Source organism: Malaclemys terrapin, chromosome 9 (genome assembly GCF_027887155.1).
Source record: "Malaclemys terrapin pileata isolate rMalTer1 chromosome 9, rMalTer1.hap1, whole genome shotgun sequence".
In the NCBI taxonomy this organism is placed as follows: Eukaryota; Metazoa; Chordata; order Testudines; family Emydidae; genus Malaclemys; species Malaclemys terrapin.
The window spans coordinates 69,497,115-69,524,378 of record NC_071513.1 but is presented as its reverse complement, the minus strand read 5'-3'; the positions used below and the strand labels follow the sequence as shown (position 1 = coordinate 69,524,378).

Here is a 27,264-nt window from a genome sequence, read left to right as displayed (position 1 = left end):
TTCTAAGCTGCCACCCTCCTATGTCACAGGTTCAGCACGTCCCTAACCCCACTTTTACGTCACAATTGTACTGGTAGTGACCCACTTGATGAGCAAACCCCAGCATACTTTTGGGCGCTACAGGGATCTTTAGCTTAGGTAAAAGAAGCGTTGCTGCAGAGTAAATGGGGAAGCTAAAAACACCAAAGAGTTGTTAGGTATAAAAAAAACATTTTGGTGTGGTTTAATGTGTTCAATTAGGTATGTCAATAATGTGTTTTTTAAGTAACGTTAAGTAAATCACTGGCTTCAATAGAATTTAATATGGAGTATATGAATTATGACCCTTGGACTCCATCTTTGTAAGCAAACTTGTTTACAACTTAGACACTGGAGTCCTCTTGCTCAAACCGGACTGAACCAGCTTTTCCCGCCTTAGAGATTATATAAGGTCTTGCTCAGAGCCTGCACAGGGCTGTCCATTCCAGCGGCAGCACATGCACGGTCGCGTCTTCCTAACGCTCCAGAGCTAGAGAGTAGAGTACCATCTATCCCGCAGTGAGGTTGAGGAAGGAGAGGCCTATCATCACTATCCCCATCACAGCGAACCGAATCCATCTTACCTGTGGAGGGTCCTGCTTTCCCGGTGTCCATCATCCCAGAGGGTCTCCCCACCTGCGACGAAGTCGGGACTCCCAAGTAGTCCTCCTTGAAGGCTCTAAATCAGCCGGAGAGTAGAAGGTCCTGGGCTTTGCATCTGTACGCTGTGTCCACTGCGCCTAAATTGTAGGAAGGGTTTCTTTATTGTCTTCTGAATACCAAGGGAGGTTTTGTGGGTCTGAGCTTCAAGCTCCTAAAGCCAGTCACTGAATCACTGTATGTTTATGTCCCCGCCCCCGCCATTTTCCCCAGTTTTCTGTGCCTTTACCCTTAATACACTTACCTTTGTTTGCACTGTGACGGAGCAGGGAGCAGGGCAGATTTGACCTGGGAATGTTGCAGGGGGGTTGCAGTGGGGATGTGGGACTTCCCTTGAAGGAAGCTACCTGAGCTGTAACCTGAGCCAGGAACGGGGGTGGGGAGAATTAACACCTTCTGCCCGGGAGACTGGACAAAGGAGAGGAGCAGCGGGAGGAGCTGGAAGTTTAGTTTCAGTTGGGGCTGGGTGGTGCAACGCAGGGAACCCCAAGCTGGGGTCTAAGCTCCCTGAACCTCCCAGAGGGACCTAATTGAGGGGGTCTGGTCGTACCTACACGCTCTGCTTGAGACTGTGTTCCTGTCCTTAAATAAACCTTCTGCTTTACTGGCTGGCTGAGAGTCGCAGTGAATCTCGGGAAGAGGGGTGCAGGGCCCTAACTCCCCCACAATCCGCAACAACCGGTGGCAGCGGCGGGATCTACTGCACCCCGTGGACGGCGCTTCCTGCAGTAAGTGACTGGGGAGCAGTAAAACGAAGGGGGATTGACGGGTCCAGGCGTGCTGAAGAGTGAGAGAGAGACGGTTATTACCCCTGGGAGTGTGTGACCAGCGAGAAGGACTTTTGCAGTAACAGGGTCCCCCGGGGGGATCGCAGCGAGTGGTCCCAGGGGCGGAGGAGTCTGCAGCTCGACCCTGGCAGAGAGGTGGTGACCTCGAGAAGGGCTGGCACACTAGGGGGCCCCCTGGGAACTGTGGGGAGCTGTGAGCACACAGGCCGGTGAGTGGCCAGCAGGAAGATGTATGCCAAGCGGCTTAAGAGCGACCTGGTGGAGCTGTGCAAGCAGAGGCGGCTGCGCATTGGGAGGCTCACCAAAGAACAGCTCATTGCCCAGCTGGAGGCGGAAGATCGCGCGAATGAACTGATCCCTGTGTCTCAGGGAAGCAGCCTGGCAAATGCAGCGCAGGCACCAGTGTCTGTCCCAGCTGGGAGTGGTCAGCCGGCTGCTGAGGGCTTCCCGAGACCCCTCCTTCCTATGCCTAGGGGAAGGGTGGGGAGGAGCCCAGCAAATACCGAAGGCGCCGTGACCCCCCCGGCCAGCAGGGGGTCCCCCCGGCGAAGCCCACCGGCCAGCAGAGGATCCTCCCGGCGACGTTCGGCATCCGGGGAGCGGAATTGGCTGGAATGGGAGAAAGAGCTAAAACTGAGGGAGCTGGAGGATCGTGAACAACAGAGACAGCATGAAGAGAGACAGCGTCAGCATGAACGGGAGGAGAAAGAGAGACAGCATCAGCGTGAACGGGAGGAGAAAGAGAGACAGCATCAGCGTGAAGAGAGACAGAGACAGCATGAACGGGAGGAGAATGAGAGACAGCGTCAGCATGAAGAGAGACAGAGACAGGAGAATGAGAGACAGCGTTAGCATGACCTGGAACTGGCGAGATTGAAGGGCAGCGAACCCCCGGCTGCGGTGAGTGAGGGGGGACCCAGGACTGCACGGAGCTTTGATAAGTGCATCATGGCCCCATACAAGGAGGGGGAGGACATGGATGACTTCCTGGAGGCCTTTGAGACGGCCTGCGAGCTGCACCGTATGGATCCCGCGGACAGACTCCGGGTCCTTACCCCCTTACTGGACCCCAAATCCGTGGCATTGTACCGCCAACTGGGAGAGGCAGAGAAAGGGGACTACGAACTATTCAAAAGGGCCCTGCTACGAGAGTTTGGGCTGACTCCTGAGATGTACCGGGAAAGGTTCCGGAGTCAAGATAAAACCCCTGAGATCTCATATCTGCAACTAGCCGTCCGCATGGAAAGATATGCCAGCAAGTGGGCTGGTGGGGCCCAGACGAAGGAGGACCTGATTAAACTGCTGGTACTGGAGCAACTGTATGAGCGGTGCCCATCCGACCTGAGGCTGTGGTTGGTGGACAGAAAGCCAGAGAACCCGCGACACGCCGGGCAGCTGGCTGATGAGTTTGTAAAGAGCCGGTCAGGGGGTGGCAGGGAGGAGCCCCAAAGGAACAGGCCCGCCGCGATGCAGAGAGAGAGTCACCCTGGGACCTCCCAAAGGGGGAATATGGGGAATCCCCTCCCACGGGGAAGGCCCAGCATCAGGGACAACCGACCGGCTCGAGGGGACCCACGGGACCTGAGCTGCTATTACTGCGGCCGAAGAGGCCACGTTCGGGCCCAGTGCCCCAAGCTCAAGGACAGACTGAGCAGACCGAACCCGCACCGGGTTAACTTGGTAGAGGCCCAGACGGACGAGGGGCAGGCTTCCCACGCAAGAGGGGCTGGCAGCTTATCAACTGCTCAAGAGAGAGAAGGGCCCCCGGCCAGCTTCTCTGGGGGGCCAGATGCTCCGGATTCAAAGTTCTCCGTTTACAGGGTTGGCGCGGGGCTGTCCCTGCGGAGCGAGTGCCTTGTTCCCCTGGAGGTGGATGGGAAGAAAGTTTATGGATACTGGGACACGGGCGCAGAGGTGACACTGGCCCGGCCCGAGGTGGTGGCCCCAGATCGGGTGGTGCCCAACACCTTCCTGACCCTGACCGGGGTGGGCGGGACCCCATTCAAGGTTCCCGTAGCGAGGGTACACCTGAAATGGGGGGCCAAGGAGGGCCCCAAGGACGTGGGAATGCACCACCATTTGCCCACTGAGGTGTTGATGGGGGGGGACCTAGAGGACTGGCCAAGCAGCCCCCAGACCGCCTTAGTCGTGACCCGTAGCCAGAGCCGGCGAGGGGCACTACGCCCGGACCCTGGGAAGGATGTCCCACCGGAGGCACCGAACCCTTCCCGGGTGGGGAGGGAACACCCAAGGACAGGCCGCGGGGTGGCTGGGGCTTCCGACCCAGCCGACGAGAGGGAGCAGGTCCCCATCCCTTCCCCAGCCGCCGAGTTCCAGGCCGAGTTGCAGAAGGACCCCTCCCTGCGGAAGCTAAGGGGCCTGGCTGACCTCAGTGTGGTACAGACCATGAGGAGAGGATGCAAGGAGAGGTTCCTGTGGGAGAAGGGGTTCCTGTACCGAGAGTGGGCTCCCCCGGGGGAAGTGGAGTCGTGGGGGATCAGGAGGCAGCTGGTGGTTCCCCAGAAGTTTCGCCACAAGCTACTGTACCTGGCCCATGACATCCCTCTCGCAGGGCACCAGGGGATCCGGTGCACCAGGCAGAGGCTGCTACAGAACTTTTACTGGCCCGGGGTCTTCACCAACGTCCGGCAGTACTGCCGATCCTGTGACCCCTGCCAGAGGGTGGGGAAGGCCCGGGACAAGGGGAAAGCAGCATTGAGACCTTTGCCCATCATAGAGGAGCCTTTCCAGAAGGTGGCCATGGACATAGTGGGACCTCTCAGCAAGACGACCCGGTCTGGGAAGAAATACATCCTGGTGGTGGTAGATTTCGCCACCCGCTACCCCGAGGCAGTGCCCTTATCATCCATTGAAGCAGACACTGTGGCGGATGCGCTGCTGACCATTTTCAGCCGAGTGGGGTTCCCCAAGGAAGTCTTGACGGACCAAGGGTCCAACTTCATGTCGGCCCTACTCTGGTGCTTGTGGGAGAGATGTGGGGTCCGGCACAACTGGGCCTCAGCATATCACCCCCAATCCAACGGGCTGGTGGAGAGGTTCAATGGGACGCTAAAAATGATGCTGAAAACATTTATGAATCAGCACCCGCAGGACTGGGACAAGTACTTACCTCACCTGCTGTTTGCGTACAGGGAGGTACCCCAGGAGTCTACCGGGTTTTCGCCTTTCGAACTGCTATATGGAAGGCGGGTAAGGGGGCCCCTGGACCTGATGAGAGACGAATGGGAGGGGAAGGCCACTCCTGACGGAGAGTCGGTGGTGGAGTATGTCCTGACCTTCCGGGAACGACTTGCCGAGCTCATGGGCCTGGCCAGGGAGAATCTGGCCAGGGCCCAGAGGAAGCAGAAGGTCTGGTATGACCGCACAGCACGGGCCCGCGCCTTCGCCACTGGGGATCAGGTGATGGTCCTCATCCCCGTGAGGAAAAACAAACTCCAGGCCGCCTGGGAAGGGCCCTTCAAGGTTGTCAAGCAACTAAACGAGGTAAACTATGTGGTGGAGCTGTCGAACCGGGCACACCACCACCGGGTGTACCATGTGAATATGATGAAGCCATATTATGACAGGGGGAATATGGTGTTGGCCGTGTGTGGACAGTGGGAGGGGCAGGGAGATGACCCTTTAGTAGATCTATTCCCTGGGACAAGAGTTGGCTTCCCCCTGGAAGCAATTCCCCTCTCTGATCGGCTAACCCCTGCCCAGCGAGCTGAGATCGGAGGGGTGCTGCATCTGTACCAGCAGCTGTTTTCCAACCAGCCTGGACGCACTAATCTGACTGTCCACCGGGTGCAGACAGGATCGCACCTGCCTATAAAATGCTCCCCCTTCCGAGCCACAGGGAAAACTGCTCAGGACCTGGAAAGAGAGGTCAATGACATGCTGGCTTTGGGGGTGATCCAGCCGTCTTCCAGCCCTTGGGCCTCGCCGGTGGTGCTGGTCCCCAAAAAGGACGGGTCGATCCGGTTCTGTGTGGACTATCGGAAGCTCAATGCCATCACTGTGGCCGATGCCTACCCCATGCCCAGGCCGGACGAGCTCCTAGACAAGCTGGGAGGTGCTCGGTACCTTACCACCATGGATCTTACAAAGGGCTATTGGCAAGTGCCGCTGGATGCAGATGCCAGGCTGAAATCGGCCTTCGTCACCCCTCTGGGGCTCTATGAGTTCCTGACCCTGCCCTTCGGCCTCAAGGGAGCGCCGGCCACCTTCCAGCGCCTGGTGGATCAGCTACTGAGGGGGATGGAGAGTTTTGCCGTGGCGTATATCGATGACATCTGTGTCTTTAGCCAGACCTGGGAGGACCACATATCCCAGGTTAGACAAGTGCTGGACCGACTCCAGAAGGCTGGGCTGACCGTAAAACCGGAGAAGTGCAAGGTGGGGATGGCTGAGGTATCCTACCTAGGCCACCGGGTGGGAAGCGGCTGCCTAAAGCCGGAACCAGCCAAAGTGGAGGTGATCAGAGACTGGCCCGCTCCTCAAACCAAAAAGCAGGTCCAAGCCTTTATTGGGATGGCAGGATACTATCGGAGGTTCGTGCCCCACTTTAGCGCCATAGCCGCCCCCATCACTGAGCTGTGCAAGAAGGGGAAGCCAGACAAAGTGGTCTGGACCGAGGAGTGCCAGGAGGCTCTCCGGGCGCTGAAGGAGGCTCTGGTCAGTGGCCCAGTTCTGGCAAACCCAGACTTTGACAAGCCCTTTATGGTGTTCACCGACGCCTCAGACACAGGACTGGGGGCGGTGTTAATGCAGGAGGATGAAAAGGGGGAGAGACACCCCATCGTGTACCTGAGCAAGAAGTTGCTACCCCGGGAGCAGAACTACGCGGCCATCGAGAAGGAATGCCTGGCCATGGTGTGGGCCCTCAAGAAACTAGAGCCATATCTCTTTGGGCGTCACTTCACCGTGCACACCGACCACTCTCCCCTGACCTGGCTGCACCAGATGAAAGGAGCCAACGCCAAGCTCCTGAGATGGAGCCTGCTCCTGCAGGATTATGACATGGACGTGGTCCATGTGAAGGGACGTGACAACCTGATAGCGGACGCGTTGTCCCGGAGAGGGAGCCCTGAACTTCCCCAGGTCACTGGTCAGAGTGACCCCGCTCAGTTCAGTCTCGAAGGGGGGAGAGATGTGACGGAGCAGGGAGCAGGGCAGATTTGACCTGGGAATGTTGCAGGGGGGTTGCAGTGGGGATGTGGGACTTCCCTTGAAGGAAGCTACCTGAGCTGTAACCTGAGCCAGGAACGGGGGTGGGGAGAATTAACACCTTCTGCCCGGGAGACTGGACAAAGGAGAGGAGCAGCGGGAGGAGCTGGAAGTTTAGTTTCAGTTGGGGCTGGGTGGTGCAACGCAGGGAACCCCAAGCTGGGGTCTAAGCTCCCTGAACCTCCCAGAGGGACCTAATTGAGGGGGTCTGGTCGTACCTACACGCTCTGCTTGAGACTGTGTTCCTGTCCTTAAATAAACCTTCTGCTTTACTGGCTGGCTGAGAGTCGCAGTGAATCTCGGGAAGAGGGGTGCAGGGCCCTAACTCCCCCACAATCCGCAACATGCACCATAGTACCTAGTCTTTTCTTCATTTTTATTATATCACACATGGAGGGAGGGACACCCTTATTGTAAGTTAAATCCACCGGTGACAGATACAGAAGGGAGTCAAGTCTGTTCTTCTGGGAAAAGGGGCTTTCCTTTTATCTCCCCTCTACCATTTCTAAAGTTTTCCTTTCTGAAGCGTTGCCTTATTCCCCTTGAGGCAACAGAGTAAAGTTGAGAGAGAACCAACCAGATTAACCATAAAAGTTACTTATTGAATAATAATAACTACCTAAGGAGAGCCTAAACCAACATAACAGTTACCTTATTAAAGGTTAATACCTGAGGTAGAAAGGAAAACAGAGAGAAAGAGAAGCATCTCACCGCTCCACGAAGCTTGAACTGGTCAGGGTTTCCAGGTGATGGTGGTAGTTCAGGGTCCTGAGTGCTGGAGACAGGCAGAACCCCCTGCACGATCAGTCCGGAGAAGGTGAAATCCCAGTAGAACTGATGCAGAATTTTAGTCCATGTATCAGAATGCTTACTGGAGTGTGAGTAGGGGTTTTTGTAGGGAAAATACAATGGTTCAAGGGAGAACACTAGATTTGTTTATGGGTAAACTGACAACTCAAGGGTTTTCTTTAGGCTAGACAATAGGAGCTGATCATGCCTAGGCATGCGTGATGTTTCTTTCAGGGAGCTCACAATGCAATTAAGCTGCTTCAGTATTTTGGATATCAATCAAGGATTCATTACTAGAATTGGTCTGATAACTGCTGAGCTGGGTGTGTGCAGGCATAGGTTCATTAACATCTGGAGCAGAGATCCCCATGATGCAGTGCTTCCCTGCTTTTCTGGTCCCAAAGTTCAGTATGGTTCTTGTGCTGGAATCTCTGTTCTCCATTCTGTATGCTAATGGAGATGCCTCCCTGTCCCATCTTTGATGCAGATGAGGCTAGGGGAGTTGCCTTTGTTCTTGTCACCCTTGTCAGGAGGGGTCTAGGTGTGTCTCTAATCCGCCCTTCATTGCTCTCTGCAAGTCTTTTCTCTGACCCGTTTTGGTTTAAGCAGAGGCGGGGACGGAGGGGTGTCTTTCATGAGTGAGACAGGCTGGATACTGCGCCCTGGTTCCCCAAGAACACAGAGCTGACTGGTATCAACAGGGAAGATAAGAGATCTGCTACTGCTGGCAGTAAAGTGAGTTCTCCTTTATCTTAGGAGATAGAGGCCTGTGTTTAGAACCAAAGGATAAGGGCCTAGTGCTCCCGTGGCACCTGCGACTCTTGCTCCCATTCTGGCAGTGTCTGATGGATGGGTGGCTCTCAGAGAGGTACTGCCCTGTGCACAAAAAACCCTGCTGGGAGACCCTCCCCTGGAGAGCTCCCAGCCCTATGGGGAAAGCACTAGGTTGGGCTAGGTTGGCTACTCAGAGTTAGGATTCCCAGCTTTGGCTGGATGAATTCTGGAGGTTTCATCAAATGACATTATCTTTATTTAAAGATTAATCCTTAATTCTTGGAGACTCCAGGACAATCCTGGAGGGTTGGCAACCCTGCTCACGGTCCTTCACTGCTGCTGCCATTGGGGGCCTGTGGGAGGCTAATGCTCATGCAGGGCCGGCTCCAGGGTTTTGTCCGCCCCAAGCAGCCAAAAAAAAAAAAAAAAGCCATGATCGTGATCTGCGGCGCCAATTCGGTGGGAGGTCCTTCGCTCTGAGCGGGAGTGAGGGACCGTCCGCCGAATTGCCGCCGAATAGCTGGACGTGCCGCCCCTTTCCGAAGTGCCTGCCCCAAGCACCTGCTTGCCAAGCTGGTGCCTGGAGCTGGCCCTGTGCTCAGGGCCCTGTGCCAGCACCACTGTCATCTCAAGTTCCCTGGATCACCCAGGAGGTGACTTCACCCTTAAACACACATAACCCCCAAAAGTAATTTCTCTGCTTTTCTATGAAATACGATCCTTAGTCTGTCTTTTAGAGGCCCTGCTTCGCTGGAGACTACGTAGCCCATCCTCGGCGTCAGGACTTTTCAGAGGCTCCTCTACTTCAGAGTATACGGGAGCGTCCGCCTGGCAGTGGGGCCTTCTGGTCTGCGCCGCTAGTCTGATACTAGGGGCGCTCCACTCCTTCCTGAGGCGTTACTACTCGTGATATTACGGGATCCTCCGGAGTCCTGTCCTTCCTGTGGCGCCGCTACACCTGATATTACGGGCGCCCGTCGCCTCTTTACTCCCCTCCACCGAGCAGGGCCCTCACCTCTGCCCGTCACTCAGCGGAGGGGCCGCCCCCAGCGGAGGCTCCGCACCGAGATGGCGGCCGAGATCCACGCCAGGCCGCAGAGCAGCCGGCCCGTCCTGCTCAGCAAGGTCGAGGGGCACCAGGACGCGGTGAGCGCCGCCCTCCTCATCCCCAAGGAGGACGGGCTCATCACCGCCAGCGAGGACAGGTGGGCGCCGGGCCGCCCGCTCCCCGGGGCACGGGCAGAGCCTCCCCCCTCCCCGGGGGAAGGGGCGGGCGGAGCCCTCAGTCCCCCGGTTCAAGGCTCCGGCTCTCTCCGGGGAAGCCCCCTCGGCTCACTGCCCCGGGCTGGCAGGCGGCGGAGGCTGCAGGTCGCTGGGTTTCAGCCCCCCCGGGCTAACCCGAGCAGCCCGCCCGTCGCGGTGCCCCTGGAGGAGCAGCTCGTGGGGGCTCCCTGCCAGCCGCGCTCCGACCCCTCCCGGCTCGAGCCGCGCCGTGCCCGGGAGCAGCCGGGGCGCGGGGGCCGTTGGCTGGGCTGCCCTTCGTGCCGGGCCGTTCCGGGTGGCAGGGCTGCGGGTCAGAGCCTGCCCGGAGGGGGCCCTGCCTTCCCCAGACAGGGCGGGGCGGGGCGGGGTCTGTAGGAAAAGCGTGTTAGTTCCAGGGGGACCCCACCCCTCCAGAGGCTTCGTTGAAGAAGAAAGCTAGTGGGTCAGTGAGAGCGGGGAAGAAGTGAACTGAGGGCAGAGTAAGGAGTCCGTGCTCGTCAGTAAGCCCTGGGCTTCTCTAGGATGTGCTACTGACTCGGATGCAAGTTGCCGACTACTGGAACAATCCGTTAGACCCCTCAGTCCTGAGAAGTGCCTTTGTCAAAGGCCGAGTGCTGCTCTGAGGAAGAGATGCAGGCACCATATTTAAGCACCACCAAAGAGTCCGATTCTGGTCGCTGGTACACTACTGTGAAATCAGAGTAACTTGGCTCAGACTTCTCTAGCACTGAGAGTAACTTCTGTAAACAGGAGTAGAATTTGGCTCTCATTATTTTACATTTGGTCCTGGGATTGGCAAGAGGCAGCAGTGTTTGGGGAGTCCAGGTGGATGTGAGAGCTGCAGGATTGAGAGTCACAGTGTAAAAAGGCAAATTCTCTTTAGGCATGAATTTTGCCAGAAGGCACAAAATAGTGACTCTTGCCACTAGCCATAAAGAAACAGTGGATTGCAACACTGACTAGGGAAAATGAACCACTTGTTACACTGGGAGTGGTGAATTGTGAAACTGAGCAAGAGTTGGCTAGCATGCTGCCATTTGGGGTTGGTTATGAATGAGATGGGCTTCTAAATATTAGAACTAACATACTTCATACAACCTGTTTTGAGGCTCTTGATGCACTTTGTAAAGATAAATTAAGCTTCCCAATTCTCTTCTGAGGTAGGCAGGCAGCTATATTACCTCTTTTACAGATGGGTAAATGGAAGCATGTGGAAAGGTTAGATGGCTTCCCTGAATTAATATTGAGCCTATGGCAGAGCTAGGATTCGATCAGGCTTTCTTTTAATCACTAGATCACATTGTTTCTATGATAATTGGGAGGGAAAGCAGCAAAACTTGGAAAAATCAGTGTCCTCTGTTGCCTTCTGTTGTGAAAAATACCTATCTAGTGGCAGAGAAGAACAGAGCCACTGAGGATTGTTGGGCTGGAAGGGAAGTGCAGCAGCTATCAAGGTTGTTGCAAGATGCTGTTATGAAGTGGTGGTAGTTGGTGGAATTTTCCAGCAGGGGGGAACGAAGCAGAAGAAATGGGAGCTGCTTCCCCCCCCCCCCCAAGTTCAAAACATTTCAGTGTTGTCTGCTCTAGAGAAAAGTTATAGTCTGAGCTGGATAAGGGCAGGGGTAATTATGAGACTGGAAAATATCCTCACACCAAAGCAGCAGCTCTCAACGTGTGTGTGTGTAGCGGGGGGAAGTTACAGATAAGGGCCATTATTTGTTATAAACATTGACTCAGTTTAAAACAACAAACAACCCTGCATGATATATATTTGCAGGTGTACTTGTTTGTAGAACCAGTCCTAAGGGAAAGTGAGCAAAGCCCAGGAAATCCCTATAAACTAGGTATATTGTAACAGGTGTTAGGAATCGGTTTAGTAACTTAACACTAGTAAACACTAAATGGGTTTAGTAACATAACACTAGTAAAGGAGTGACCAGCATTTCTCAGGGGAGAAGAAGACAGAAAACGCTAATCCATATTCACTCTTTCTGTTCTGTGGAGGGATAGCATGATTTTTTTTTTCTGCTTAGCCTATCAAGAACTGCTTTACATTCTGGAAAGAACTCAGATTCTAACATGTATTTTGTTGTGAGGAAGAAGTTGAAGACTGCATAAGGGAGTCTTGTAAACAAGTAGTCTCTGCTTATTGTTTTGATTAATGTGTGCAGACTAGAGACAGAATTGCTTTTTCAGAGGTGGTTGGGAAACCCACTTCCATTTGACAAAGTAGATTAGAATCTTTAGATTTTAGAATAATGTTTTAGTCTTAGGCATGTTTAGTCTTTAGCCCAGTCCTCATGATCATGGAGAAAAGTTCAAAAATGTGCACCTTGAAGGCTCAAATCAGAAAGCAAATGCAAATTTATCCAAAGCTGTTATTTCAAAATCATGATTTGGGGGAACTGACTCTGATTTTTGAACATTTAGGATTGGCATTGCTGGTTTTAGGAGCTGAACAATGGGACGTGTGCGGTTACTTGAGTGGTTTTGAAAATACTATCCATAAACAGCTAAACATGGATTTAGGAGTTCTGGGGTGGGGCTGTGGATGAGGGAGTTGGGGTGTAGGAGGGTGCTCTGGGCTGGGACCAAGGGGTTTGGAGGGCAGAAGGGGGATCAGGGCTGGGGCAGTGGTGGTGGTGGTGGGGGGGGGGGGGTGTAGGCTCCATGTAGCACTTACCGGAAACAGCAGCATGTCTCCAGCTCCTACATGGAGGCTTGGCCAGGCGGCTCTGTGCACTGTCCTGTCCACAGGCGCTGCCCCTGCAGCTCCTATTCACCGAGATTCCCGGCCAATGGGCTGGGAGCTGCGGAGTCAGTGCTTGGGGGTGGGGACGGAGGCAGTGTGCAGAGCTGCCTGGCCATGCCTCCACCAGCAAAGGGGACTGGGAGGCCCACATGGCCAGGCATCTCTGCAGGCATGCTGCTTCCATCTCTAGGTGCCACCCCCGTAGCTCCCATTGGCTGAGGCTTGGAGCCGCGGAGTCAGCGCTCAGGGAGCGGGGATGGAGGCAGCATGCCTGCAGAGGTGCCTGGCTGTGCCTGCACCAGAAACAGCAGGGATGGGAAGCTGCCCAAGGTGAGCTCCCACACAGACCTCAAAATTTTTACTACGGACACATAGCTGGCACGGCACCTGACACTGGCACTATGTACTGGGTCTGGGATGTGATCAGAGCAAGCCTGGGCCAGTTTCCTTAGCCCTGTTCCATGGAGGTGGGGAAATCTTGTCCCATGTAGTACCTGTGAGGGAGATTGGCTGCTGGGGCCATATTCTGGATCTTTGGTGGAGCCTGGCCAGCTCAACTTCCTCTTCCCCCTGCTCACTACAGCTGCTCTGGCACTATAGTCTCTTCTGCTGCTGCTTGGATGGCAGTGTGGAGCCAGCATTAGCATGGTGTTCATTTATTTGGATATGCTTCCATGCAAAGGACATAAGGGGAACAGTGATTTTTCAACATGTTATCTCTGCCAAACCTGAAAGCATTTTATGGCACTCTATCTCTAGCCCCAGAGCTGCCAAAGGCCTGTTGCAAACATGGTGGTGGTGGAACTTCACACACACAAGTTTAAACTACTTTTTGTGATGGTGTTAGGATAAATACTGGGGTTGCTGCTTGCTCTCCCTATAATAATATGCTGCATCTATAAATCTCCTATACTAAAGCTTGCTCAGATAGATACTGTACTGTATCCCCAGTTCATACCTAAACATTGCACCTTTTTTAAAGTCCAAAATGTCTTTTAAAAAGTGACACACCAAAGATGGTAAGGAACTGTATGCAGCTCAAGACGGAGAGTCTATAAACAATCCTATAATCTGTTTCATTAGTCCAGGGAGTTATTGTTGTTTTGGTTCTTGGAATCTCCGATTTCAGCATTTGTTGCATTAGATAATTTGTAAGAGAGTGCTTGCTCTCGAGAATAGGGGGAATATAAGATTGTCATGCATCTTTGAGCCACAGCTTAATATGGTATCAAACTGTTTATTTAACTTCAAACTTCATGCTTTTCTGCTTTTACTTCAGAACAGTGCTTGAACTGTGGGATGTAAGAGTTGTACAGCATAGGTGCCTATTCCATACATTAACTTCTCACATCTGCTGGCACCAAAGAACAGGGATAACAATTGGAGCATTCTATCCCTCTATCTCTCCCAGTTTAAGCAGCATGCCTCTTGAGTAGATTGTGGTGTAGTGGATAGTAAAACTCGATACAGCTAACATTAACATCAAGTTGGCTATGAACTAGTACAGGGATCGGCAACCTTTCAGAATTGTGTCAGAGTGGTAGCCGTGTTAGTCTGTATCCTCAAAAAAAATGAGGAGTACTTGTGGCACCTTAGAGGCTAACACATTTATTTGAGCATAAGCTTTCGTGGGCTAAAACCCACTGCATCGGATGCATGCAGTGGAAGACCCAGTAGGAAAATATACACAGAGAACATGGGGAAAAAAGGGTGTTGCCATAGCAAGTGTAACAAGGGTAATTAATTAAGGTGAGCTATTAGCAGAAGAAAAAAAAATTTAGTGATAATCAGGATGGCCTGTTTCTAACGGTTGATAAGAAGGTGTGAGTAACAGTAGGGGGGAAAATTAGCATGGGAAAATAGTTTTACTTTGTGTGATGACCCATCCACTCCCAGTCTTGATTCAAGCCTAATTTAATGGTGTCTAGTTTGCAAATTAATTCCAGTTCTGCAGATCTTGTGTGGGTGGTGGAATCTTGCTATTGAAAATGCTCTGCTAAGAGGGAGGTAGGGATCCTAGAAGAGTGAGCATTTGATCATTGTTCCATCATTGCTCCTATTAAGATTTTACTAATTGCTTGGGGGTTTTGTCTTGTCTTGAAATTAAAACCCCCAAATAAGAACACTGGCACTTATGATGTACAACACCACTAACATGAAACATCCCTCCCCAAAACCAAAAACACTCGCGTTATGGAACTTGCTCAAAGTTGCAGAGAGTCAATGACAAACCAGAACTCAGGAATCCTCGCCCTCCCATGCTCTGAACACTTATCATGCTAACTCTCCAGCCTTTCACAATGGCATAAGGCATACACTAGTAACTTTAGAGTAGCTGAAATATTTAAATCCTGGAGGTTTTAAGAGTGAACTAATATAGCTTAGATATTAATAAGAAAATATAATGTTTCAATATTATCTTGTTACACCATGGTTATGTATTTTCCTTGTGTTATGGAGGGTGTTCATGGAGGCAATAGCCTTGTCAAAACTAGCTTTTTCAAGTAATGCTCTAAATGCAACAGCCTGAAGAAAGCTGCTTGGGATGAAACTTCGGCTTTGCTTATGGCTGAAATTATTAAATACACTTCAATTTTTATGCAAGTTGCAACTTCCCAATAGTGATGGTTTCTTGAACATGATACTGTAGTCTCAGTGCTAAACTTTTGTTTCAGCTACAGTATTTATTTGGTCATTCTCTTCAGAAAATTTGCCACAGGCTTTTCAGTAGCAGCTGTGATGAGTGAGTCAAACATATCAGTATGTTGACTCACTCTGTATCTTTTTTACATCAAAGATCCACCTCCTTAAACTGATGGGTTCAGCTTGCACTTCCTAAATAAGGAATAAAATATAAAATTAAACTTTCGGTGTGGCTTTTATTTTTTAAACCTTGGTTGGGAACTTGCAGGATATCACTTCTCAACATTGTGAAGATAGCTAAAAGACCCTCAATGCAGATCTCACTAATAGGGGTGAAGGCCATCCTTATGCGCTATAGTACAACCTTTGAGTTACCGCTGTGCGCAGGAACTTGGGTGCAGAAAGAGAACAGTTCCCTAGTATTCTGTTCCTGTGGGGATAAGGAGATATTTGTTATGATGATCATCTGTTTCAAATCAGTTTTTCAGCAGATGGAGGCGGTTGAGTGCTACTCTTGGTTACTCTGTAGGTCATAGTGTAACTCTGAACTTGTGTTGATGCAAATGAGAACAGAATCCAACCCTGAAACTAACAGTGCAGTTGGATCATCTTTATCTATTTATCCAAGCACCCGTGGCTTCTACCACAAGACTGATAAATCTTGAGCAAAGAAAACTATTTGTAATATGAAAGTTTCCAAGGGAATTGAAGAATACTCAACAATCTCTTGCTAGTTCTTGTTTCTGTAGGCATTTGTCTGAGCTTTTGTATTTACACTAAAGTAGTCTTGCAATTCTTTTATAGTTTGTATGTAAATACAAGGGGCCAACTCCGGGACCATTAGAATTCATTGGCACATTTTTCAGTGGCTTGGTTGGGACCATGATTTGGCCCTGGGGAAATAGTTTAGACAGTGGAAGAAGTGTTGCTTCTGTAGCCCATATAAATGCAGCTCTAAATTAAGGTTGCATATATGGTGTATCCATAACTTCTGAAAGTAGTGTGTGGTGGCTGAAGGCTTCTGTCTTACAGGATTAACTTTGAAAGAAGCAATATTGATTGTAAGATTTTGAAATAGGGACTGCATCTATGTACAGAAGAAAGACTGGCCCACTTGTTGGATGCTAGCCTGTGACTTGGGAGATTGGAGTTCAGTTATTTGCCTTGCCTCAGCCTTTTTGTGTGATCTTGAGCAAGTCACTTAATCTGTCTGTGCCTCTGTTCCCCATCTGTAAAATGGGGATAATGTTTCTATCTCACAGATGTAGAGGATGGATAAATTCATTAAACTGAGGCACTCAGATACCATAGTGATGGAAGCTATGTAAGTACAGTAACTCCTCACTTAACGTCCTCCCGCTTAACGTTGTTTCAAAGTTATGTCGCTGCTCCATTAGGGAACATGCTCGTTTAAAGTTGTGCAATGCTCCCTTATGTCGTTTGGCTGACTTTACAAGGAAGCATTGCACAAGATCCTCTTCTCTGCCTCCTCCCCCTCCCTCCCAGAACTTCCCCTGCCACCAAACAGCTGTTTGGCAGTGCTTAGGACTTTCTGTGAGGGAGGGAGCGAGTGGGGAAGTGTGCTTTCCCCCTTCCCGCCCCCAGCAGCAGGCAGGGCCACCGCACAGCCAGCGGCCGGAGAGAAGCGGCGCTTTCTCCTTCAAAGCGTCGCTTCTTTCCGGCCGCTGGCTGCCCCTGCTCCTCCTGAGTCCTCTGATCCGCGCTCACAGGGCCGCATTCCGAAAAGGGCTTTAGGGCTGCAGGCCAGGGCCCTGCAGCCCCTAAAGTCCCTGTGTTCCGGATGGCCCTGCCTGCTGGAGGGGAGGGAAGGGAGCTCCCAGAATCGTGGCCATGGGGGCGGGGCCTCGCTGCGCAGAGCCACCTGCACATCCCCTGCATCAAAGAGGAGCTGCCCCAGGTAAGTGCCCTGTACGTCCTCCCGCACCCTAGCTCCTTCCCAAACCCCACACTCCAGCCCTGAGTGCCCTCCCACATCCTAACTCCCTCCCAGACCCTGCACCCCGAGCCCCAGGGGTAAGCCGGGGGGCACCTCCCCACTACAGTACTGTACAGTATATAATGCCTTTTGTCTGCCCCCCCAAAATTTCCTTGGAACCTAACCCGCCATTTACATTAAATCTTATGGAAAAATTGGATTTGTTTAACATTGTTTCACTTAAAGTTGCATTTTTCAGGAACATAACTACAACATTAAGTGAGGAGTTGCTGTACCATCAATTCATGTTTACAGAGAACCTAGCACAATTCGGTCTCAATATTTATTCGATCTTCTCAAGGCTCCTCCAACTCAAATATGAAAATAATCACATTTTAATATCTAATGTGAACTTTAATTCAGTTCAGATGTGCTAATACTGACCAGTAATTAACATTTCCTGACAAATAGCTTATTGCAACTTTTCATTTCACATTTAGGCTGCAAACTTCGCTGTGCAAGCTCAAGGACACTGGTTGAATTAGATCTTTTTAATACTCTGTTTTGGAAACATGTTGATGGTAGTGTTCAGTCTGCCAGAAAATTGTGCCAGCCTTGAAATCTTTGTTAGCCTATCAGAATTATTTAGTATTTAAAGCAAAAGTCATTAAGTGCCATCTCTTTTAAAGCAGAGGATGGTGTTTGTGGTTGTACCAATATTTGCATGCTGAGACTTGCTAATAGCACAAATGCAGACTTACATTCAGGTTGGTTCCCCCTCCCCAAAGACTCCTGGCCCTTGCATTTTTTCCTAAATAGTAGGCCTAATTTATTCAAAGAGGGGGTTTAAAAAGATAAGTTGGAGTTTAGCTGAACTGAATGCGTTGATGGAGTTCTGCAGAATTCCATCACTTTTCCTTGGTCTTAATGCCCTCATAAGGTTATCTCAAGTGACAAAATGTTCAACCAATGAAATACCAAGTAAGAAACTCCCATTGATCTAATATTGAGGATACAATAAATATGGGTTGTAAGAGCTTCTGAAAAATACTTTATTTTAAATTAACTTTTCACACAAGGAGACAAACTGAAATTCACATTTGGATGTAGCTATGATTTGTAATATCTCTAGCCTGGAGGGAGGACTACTTTAGCTTAGTCACTTTTCATTTTATAATACATCCCAGAAGAGTATCCTTTAATGATTGTTTGAAATAAACAATGTATAAACTGAATATTTTACACTTCTGTAGTATCCACGTTAATGGATCTCTAAGTTTAGCCTCACAACATCCATGTAAAATAGGTCTGTATTACCTGTTTCAAAAAAATGAGGTTACAGAGAAGTTGAGTAATGTTATCTGCAGTTACAGAAGTCTATGGAAGGATAAGCAAGAACCAAATTCCCCGAAGTTCTAGTTCTGTGTATTAAGCACTGGACCATTTGTTAAATTAAAATGGGATTGAGAATGGATTGATCATGAAAGAGCTGGGGTTCATGAGTGATTTTTGACTGTTCATTTCAGGAATTATACAATAGTGTACATAAGAGAGGTGTGTGGAAAGATCATTATTTGCTATAGGAGCACTTCTTTCTAGAATTGGCATCACCTACCAAGAAGTTCACTCTATTGTTCAGGAAGAGGAAGAGCACTGCAGCTGCAGACATTTAAGAGGCAAAGAAAAGAGAAGTGGAGAAATCAGTGTTGGCTGTATAATTAGTCATTATTGACAAGGGTCTCTTCAAAATTTGCTATGCTTCATAACATTATACATTTACAGTACTAACAGAGGGACTGGAGCAATAATAGTCTCATCAGTCTTGAATGATTGCAAAATGCAAACCTGATATTGGTGGTTTAATTCTTATCTGGATTTTCTTTTAAATCAACATGAAAAGAAACTTTCTAAGAGATTTTGTTTGGCTGACCTTTGTCTCCAGCTGTGTGGCCTTCAAACTGCAACGAGATACTATATGCACTACATATTTTCTTGAGTATCTGACTAGCAACAAGCTGGCAATGTTATGCCATCATGGTACTGTTTTCAAGAACGTTGAAATGTACACAAGACCTAAGAGGAAACAAAGGCTATATGCTTGCAAAACTTGTAATGCATTTTTCCAATTGCTATGATTACTGCAGTTCACTCTTCTGTCAGTTGAGAGCAAAGATAATTGAAGGGCTTTGGTCAAAAGTGAAAGATGCTTGAATTAGTGCATCTGAAAGCTGCACTGGGAAATTCTTCAAACCGTTTTGGTGAGTGACATGAAGCTGCATTAAAAAGCAGCAGGTAAAATGATCCAAACTTTCTAAAAGCTATGGAAAAAATAACGGTGGTTATTGAGGTGTGTGTGTGTGTGTGTGTGTGTGTGTGTGTGTGTGTGTGTGTTTAAATAGCAGTGCCCAAATGGAAGGAGCATGTGGACTTTTTGGGAACAGTATTATGAATGGTTCACATCTGTTTTATTAAATGAAGGAAAACAACCCCTGCTTCTGTAAAGCATAATTTCTGGATCTTGCTGCAGGCTGTGGATGGTGGTAGGGGAACCATGTCACTTTCTCCAAATAAGACACATTTGTGACAGATAACATATATATAACTGAGGGGCTTGGCTGGAGTGCAGTGTGTGGAGCATGGGATGACATGTTGAATAAAAATTGAACAGCAGGCTTGATGTCCAGCCTTCCTGGGGGAAATTGGGTATGTGGTCACATATGACATAACTTTTTAATAATGCATATGCAAAATAGCCTGAGTTAGGGGATGCACTGGCAACTCTAACTTTGCCATGTCAAAACTTTGGCATTTGTACCAGTATGAACTGCAAACCGAATAGCCTTTTTATGTAGAATTTTTGGTTGGCATTCTAATATAATACACTGTAATCCAGCCTTGAAAATACACCTATCCAAATGCCATATCTGTTTGCCCTCTTTTCGTCTTCTATTGTAGTTAAAATTAATTTAGTTGTCTAGCAGTCCTGTGTGGGTAAGCAGAAAATGTAAGCTTGCTGTAACTTGTGACAGGACATAACTCTTCTAAAAAGCAATATAATTGCCAATCCCCCTGCCACCCAAAACAATCAACCAACTCCATCCAACCGTTTGTGAAAACAGTGCCCTGTCTTTTAAATATATCACATTTCAGTGGTAGTATCTTGTGACTGTGATTTCCTCATTCCCTCAGGGTGTAATCTGTAACTGTCTTCAAGATAATAGTATAAATGGAGGCCCAAATTACTCTCAGCCACAAAAGGGGAGACTAGCTAGTAAAGCCTTGGGAAAGGGGAAGTTAAAACTAGACTGGAAAAAAAAAAATCTTAGTGACGCTGTCTACTTGAATCTTTTTTTTAATTTTTTATTTTTTAATCTTCTGCTGAAGTCTCTTTTAAATGTCATGTCTCAAATATTTATCATATAAAAATACAGGTTTTCTGCTGCTAGCTGTTCTTCCTCCTCTTCTTCCCACTCACCTCCAAAAAGCCTTCAAGCAGGCACAGGAGCAACAATACTAAATTTTCGGAAGATCACTTTTCCAGCCCTTTCCCTTCTTTTAAGGACCTGCATCATTGGCTTCAATGGGAGCAGGCCTTACGTGTGCAAACCTGCATATTGTCTCCATTTCTGTTCTGGTTTTGTTGCTAATTTAAACAGATCAACACTTTTTTTATTTACATTTTATGTACAAGGGAGCTCCCCTCAGCAGCAGATGGTCTCGTGCTTGTGCATGAGGCCAAGTGCAACTAACAACAAAACAGGGAAATTGGTCATATATGAAAGAGGAGGAAGGGGGGAGATTGGGGGAATTTTTTTGGGGGGGGGTAATCTTTGCCATGTTTTAGGTCACTTGTAGCAGTAGTAAATATAACTTTTTTTTTTTTTTTTGGTAAGTTGAGCATTTTGTGCAGTGGAATGGACTACAAAAGGAAGGGGTTGAGCCACCATCACTGCTACTGTTTGATACCAGGGTAGATAACAGGAGCAGCCCTGAAAAATGCAGAGAATCAGAATGGGTGACCCAACTGATTTTTGTGACCTACTATCTGTTAGTTTGAATGTAATTATGTAGTATAAACATACATTTGATGTTTATATATAAAATGTGGTCTGGTTTGACAGTAGGATGAGGCTTAAATCCTGGATCAGGTTTAAATCTCGTTTCTTTGATGCTGTCTGACAAAGAATATATAATGGATGTAATGAACTATTCTCTGACCGAAGGACTGGAGTAGTCTTCCTCAAAGTCTCCCATACCTACTCAGATAACATTACAACTGCTGTGGAGGAAGCTGTTCAGAGTCCTCTCTGAAGGCATTATCCAGTGCCATATTAAAATGGGGTAGTAGAAAAGCAGAGGGGTTACTTGAGTCTTAAAAAAATATATAAACCCACCAGTATAGGTATAACGATTGATACACAAGCTTACAACTTTTCTATCTTTCTTCCTCCTTTCCCCTAAATCCTGCAGAACAATTCGAGTATGGCTGAAAAGGGACAGTGGCCAGTACTGGCCCAGCATTTACCACACAATGTCATGTAAGTAACACTATACATAAATGTAATGTTATGATGTATTAGTGTTGATTACTAGGTTCAGCCGAACATAGAATCCATTCTGTGGATCTGTTAAATTGTTAATGTTAAAGAAAAGTAATAGTAATTTGTTTATGATTGGGCTATGCAAAATCTCTTTTGAATTACAATTTAACACTAATTGTAGATAACTCAGAAACAGAAATATTTGCTGGGTTTTTAACTTTTCAGCATAAATGTACTAATTTTTTGTCAAAATAGTTCTTCACTCTTACGTGGTGTTTTAAAGGACATTGTGCCAATTCATATAATGGGGAGCATCTTTAGTAATGTCTCATAGTTTGGTAACATTACACTTACACGCACTTTTTAAAGGAACACTCTCAAATTTTGTCTGAATTTGACTTAATGTTTCTAGGGTGGGTGTGTGTGTGTGGGCTGGATTCTGAATGTGTAGTCTTGAAACTCTTAATGAGAAATTATAAACTGAAAGAACATCTTGTTTATCTATGTAATATTATTTGAATCAAAAGTTGCTATTGCACATGGTCCTGCTAGTGTATTTAAATATTTAGGAGTTGATCACAGGGGGAAATACTTACTGTTAGTTGTGATGCATCACTTCTTAGAACCTGAACATACTGCCCATAAAATCTCTTCTGCTTTAATCTTTCTGTCTAAATAATCACTACTTAAATGTAGAGCGGCTACCTAGATGCTTTACATAAATGGTATTAAACCATGACCATGTAGGATATACACAAACAGGGCCAAACCCTGCAGTATAATCAAAGCTACCGTTGAAGACCGTGTGAGCTTTGACTGAGGACTGCAGGGTTTGGCCCATAATGTTCTGCTCTGTTTTCTCTGGTACAGCTGCATGCCAACTTACAAATCTTAATTCTAGGATAAGCTGAACTAACCACTGAACTTGTGCATCAGCATCATTTTTTCTCAACCATTAAATCTTTAAAACAAATTTTGGGGCAGTCACAAAGGTCGAGAGGACTAGAAAAAGCTAATGTTTGACAGAAATTAGGTTGTAAATTGGGACCTAGGAAACTGTAGGATAGTTAGCCTGACATCAATCCCAGGCAAAATCCCAGCCTTGGAAAAGCTGATCTGGGATGCAGTCAGAAAGAATTACAGGATTGTAGCATGATTAAGCTAATCAGTATGGCTTTACAGAAAATACATCTTGTCAAATTTACTATTTAGTTTTTTAGATGAGTTTGCTTGATAAAGGTGGAAACATAGTATACTTAGACTTTTGTAAGGCATTTAATGTATTCCCACGTAACTTTCAGTTTTGAGGAGAAATATCTTGAAGATCAATGCAGCCCATATTAAATGGATGAATAACTGATAGCTCACAAAAAGTAATTGTAAACGGGGAATAGTGGTCCAGTGTTTCTAGTGGGGCCTGTCTGGGATCTGTTCTTGGCCCAGTGCTATTCAATATCTTTGTCAATGATGTAGAAGAAAATATAAGATCATTGCTGGTAAAATTTGCAGATGACACAAATTAGTGGAATGGTAAATAATTGGAACAGGTTAGTTATAAGACCTGAATCATTTGGTGGGCTTATTTGAGCATGCATTTTAATGTTGCCAAATGCAAGGTCATACATCTAGGAACAAAGAATGTAGGTTACACTTATAAGATTGGGGACTGTATCCTAAAAGCAGTGACTCTCTCTAAAAGCTTTAGGAGTTATAGAACACAACCAGTTGAATATGAGCTTCCAATACGATGGTGTAGCTAAGAGGGTGAATGTGATCCTAGGATGTATAAGAGGGATAATATCAAGAAGGATTCAGGAGGTGGCATTATTTCTGCATATGGCATTAGTGAGACCATTGCTGGAATTCCGTGTCCAGTTCTGGTGTCCACCTTTTTAAAAAAAAATGTTGAAAAATCAGGTTCAGCAAAGAGCTATAAGAATAATTCAGGCAAGGTGGATTTGATTTAAATCACTAATCAGGAAGACTCAACTTAATCATGGATTTCTACATAAAAGTGCATTCTTGTTGGTTGTTATGATCTTAATGCATATTATTCACAACTCTTGAGATAGATGTAGGTTTAATTTTTAGACTATACATTTTTAAAGTGATTTATTTTGAAAACTTTTCAGATTAGTTTTACAGATATATCAGAAAATGAATGAGTGGTTGGTTATTTCATTTACCAAAGGTAATTGAAGCAGATAGTTCACCTCCCAATGATTTAATAAATATCTCCAATTCAACAGTTTAATCATTAATATTTGGAGGATTTTCTTGCCAGGCTGTATTAGGAGGAGACCATCACCAGATAGACATTTAAATTGTTTTATTTAAGTAAAACAACAACATTATGTATTGAACAAAAAAATCCCCAGAACAGTAAACATAATTTTTTAAAAAAACAAGCATATGATTTTTTAAAAATTTCATTAAACATTCAAGTTTTTTAAAATCAGGTTTGTTTTTGTTAAAATTGTTTAAAATAGTTTTAAAAAAATTAAATCGACTGTCAGTCAGGTCAACATGAGAAACTTTAAAATATTGGCTTCTGCAGTTAATTCAGTAGTCTTCACCATCATTTTCCTGTTTGTTCATAATCTGGAAAAGAAAAACAAGGTTTGTTCATAATCTGGAAAAGAAAAACAAGCTTTCCTGCTTTTTCAGGTCCCAATTGATTTCTCAATTTGGAATGAATTAGTCCAAAGGAAGAAAATCTTCTTTCTACACGGGCAGAAGAAGCTACTGCTGTTAAAAGTGAGATTATCACTTCACTTCAACAGTCTCTGAATCCAAGTGCTTAATTGACTTCAACCAGTTCACTGGTGTGACTTTCTTTAAAACATCATCAGCAAACATATTTCTAGAATGGATCTTATTCCCAAACTAGATCTCTTTTACGGCCTGCTGCCATTATAGGTTTTCCCTTCTAGTGAGAGAATGACATAGTAGATCTCAAATCAATGAAGGCTACACTCAGAAAGACCTCAAGACTTCTGGAATATGCTGCTCAAACAGTTTCACTTTTGTTTCTACTGCCTGTCCCTCCCTTCTCACGTTTATCTCCAGACTTCTTCTCCTTGTCCAGATCTATTCCGCCCCCAACAATCCACCCTGGATTCAGGGTCTGGAAAACAAACCTTCAAATAAGATGCTAAAAAAGCTCTATCGATGTAGTTTATTCAAGAGAAGTTTAAGGAGGTGATGTAATCACAGTCTACAAGTGCCTGTGTGCGAAAGAGATTTGATGTCGTTTTTTTTTATCTAGCAGAAAAAGACAGGAGATCCAGTGCATTGGAAGCTGAATCTAAACAAATTCAGATTAGAAATAAGGCCCTCATTTCACAGTGAGGGTAACTAACCAATGGAACAGTTTGCCTAGCAATGATGTGGATTCCCCATCTCTTGAAATCAAGACTAGATATTCAAAGACCTACTATAGCTCAAACAGAAGTTATAGGCTTGATACAGAAATTACTGGGTGAGGTTCTTTGTCCTGTGTTACGCAGGAGATCCGATTAGATTATTGGAGTGGTCTTGTCTAGCCTTATGTATCAAAGGAAACAGGAAAGAATCGTTAACTTTAAGTTGCATTAGATGTACAAAGAAATATCTGCCAAAGTATTAGAGCAAAAACAGTAAATCAGAGCCTCCCTCCACAAAAAGAAGTGTCTAGTGTTGCAAATGATTTACCATTATAATGATGTAGAAATTGTGATGAAATAGATTTGTCACCCTTATTTATTTTTGCATTAAATTTTTTAATTCCTTTTTCATTCTGTCTTGTAGCTCTGTTCACCACATTCTCACTAAATTCGTCTAAAGACATTCTTCCCTTTTTGAGGTTTCTTCTAGTTTTGTAATGGGCCCTCAGAATAGCCTGCCTATAATCACATGAGAGACTATCTTTTTTCGTGTGGTTGCCAACAGAATTGCAAAATGATTGTTTACCACAACAGATGTGCAAGGTTTGAAATGCATGGTCAGACACCAGGTTAACATGTGATGGAATGTTATTTCTGCCCTGAAGTCTGCCTCCTCCAGTGGTACCTTATGCCCACTCAAGAAAGATGTTGATGGTCATGAATAGTTGCTCTGTCGTGCAGCTCAAAGATTTTGAACTTGAGATAACATAGCAAGCCTCACTTTTAGATGTCCGCTTCTGTGTATGAACTCTTCAAGCCAGATTTTCAGCCCTGGTCAAATTCCATTTGTTCATTCCAGCTTGTGGCTGGAATTAATGGGGTGTATTTCCTTTACAGCACTACTGTGCCTTGTGTAGCCTAGCAACAGGAAATCAAATGCTTCAAACGAAGCAGACACACACAATAAAATAAGACCATCTCTTCAGTTGGAGCTTGACTGTCAATCTGCTTATCAAAACCAGGCATCTTTTTTCCTAGAGGCCAAAAACTTTCAGTGTTAATTGTGATATGATATGTACTTTAACAATTGTCTTGTGGTGATCTTCTTGGCAGCTCCTTGTTCAGCTATGGCTTATCATCATGACAGCAGAAGAATATTTGTAGGCCAGGATAATGGTGCCATTATGGTAAGTTGTTGCTGCTGCAGTTTCTTTTAAGAACACAAATTAATTGTGAAGCTTCTTTGGTAGTGGCTGGATAGTTGCAGACTTGAGTGAATTGTCCATGAGCAGTATATATAGCCAGCCTATATCTAGCCCTTTATTTTATACTTAAATCAAACTATAGAATAACTGAAAACTATTTAAAGCAACAGGGTCCTGTGGCACCTTAAGACTAACAGAAGTATCGGAGCATAAGCTTTCGTGGGTGAATGCCCACTTCATCTTCATCACTCCACTTGCATCTAATGAAGTGGGCATTCACCCACGAAAGCTTATGCTCCGATACTTCTGTTAGCTTAAAGGTGCCATGGGACTCTTAGTCTGAATCTGTAAAAAGTGACAAACACGGCTACCCCTCTGATACTTGAAAACTGTTTGTATTTTAGGGGAAGTAACATCCGTTTCCTTGCTGTGGGGCTTCATGTCCTTGTGTGTATGATTCTAGTCCATAGTTCTTGCACACCTTGCTCTATGGCATTAGTGTCCAGCCCTTTCTCTGTCCCTTGTGTGGGATCACCCAACCATGCATCCCTCACCTCATTCCTTGGTGCAGAGGCTACATCCTTCCTGCTTTGTCCTTGTCTCTCCTGTTTTCTTGTCATGTTTTTACACTCTTGGTTTCCCCCCTTTGTTGCCACATATACTTTCTCCCACAAAAAATGTTGCAGAGAGCAATCCTCTGTTGCAAATAGAAAAGGGTGGAGGGAACACACAATTAACCTCAGAGAAGGGACGAGAACTTGTGACTAACAAAAGCTTCACTTCATAAGAAACCATTAAAAATACAAGGTGATGCAGGGTAGGGTAACTGTTAATACCTGATGAAATTTCCCCTTTTTTTCCTTCCAACACATTGTCTTTGGTCAACTTGATTCTGAATGCAAATCCTCTGCTGAAAAGATGCATGATCCATCTCCATGCAGCTGATACTAATAAATCTGCACTTCAATCTGTGGTCAGGTGGTATTGTGTAGTATCTGCCAGCCTGTGGCTTCTAAGGGCTGGTCGCAACTAGAAAATTAGATTGACCCAGCTATGTTGTTCAGGGGTGTGAAAAATCCACACCCCTGAGTGACCTGGTTTAGCCAACCTAAGTCCCTGTGTGTACAGCACTAGGTCGATGGAAGAATTCTTCCACTGACATAGCTACTGTCTTGGGGAAGTGAATTAACTACAGCGATGGGACTGTCTTCGCTGTAGTGAGTGTCTACACTGAAGTGCTTCAGTGGTGCAGCTGTAATGTTTCACGTGTAGACAAGCCCTGAGAACAAACCATCTTTTTT

General features: G+C 46.7%; 1 protein-coding gene across 2 annotated transcripts in view; it reads left to right on the top strand.

The window, feature by feature from the left end:
• The first annotated feature begins 9,172 nt into the window (after positions 1–9,172).
• WDFY1 (WD repeat and FYVE domain containing 1) overlaps positions 9,173–27,264 on the top strand; it is a 43,920-nt gene continuing 25,828 nt past the window's right edge. Inside the window, exons 1-3 of one of the 2 annotated variants that reach the window (XM_054039213.1) lie at positions 9,173–9,463; positions 21,323–21,390; positions 25,872–25,945. In XM_054039213.1, the coding sequence (XP_053895188.1) occupies positions 9,327–9,463; positions 21,323–21,390; positions 25,872–25,945 (279 nt within the window). In that variant the 5' untranslated portion in view covers positions 9,173–9,326. Of the gene's footprint in view, positions 9,464–21,322; positions 21,391–24,048; positions 24,151–25,871; positions 25,946–27,264 lie in introns of those variants that run through there. The other variant, XM_054039214.1, reaches the window with a different exon arrangement.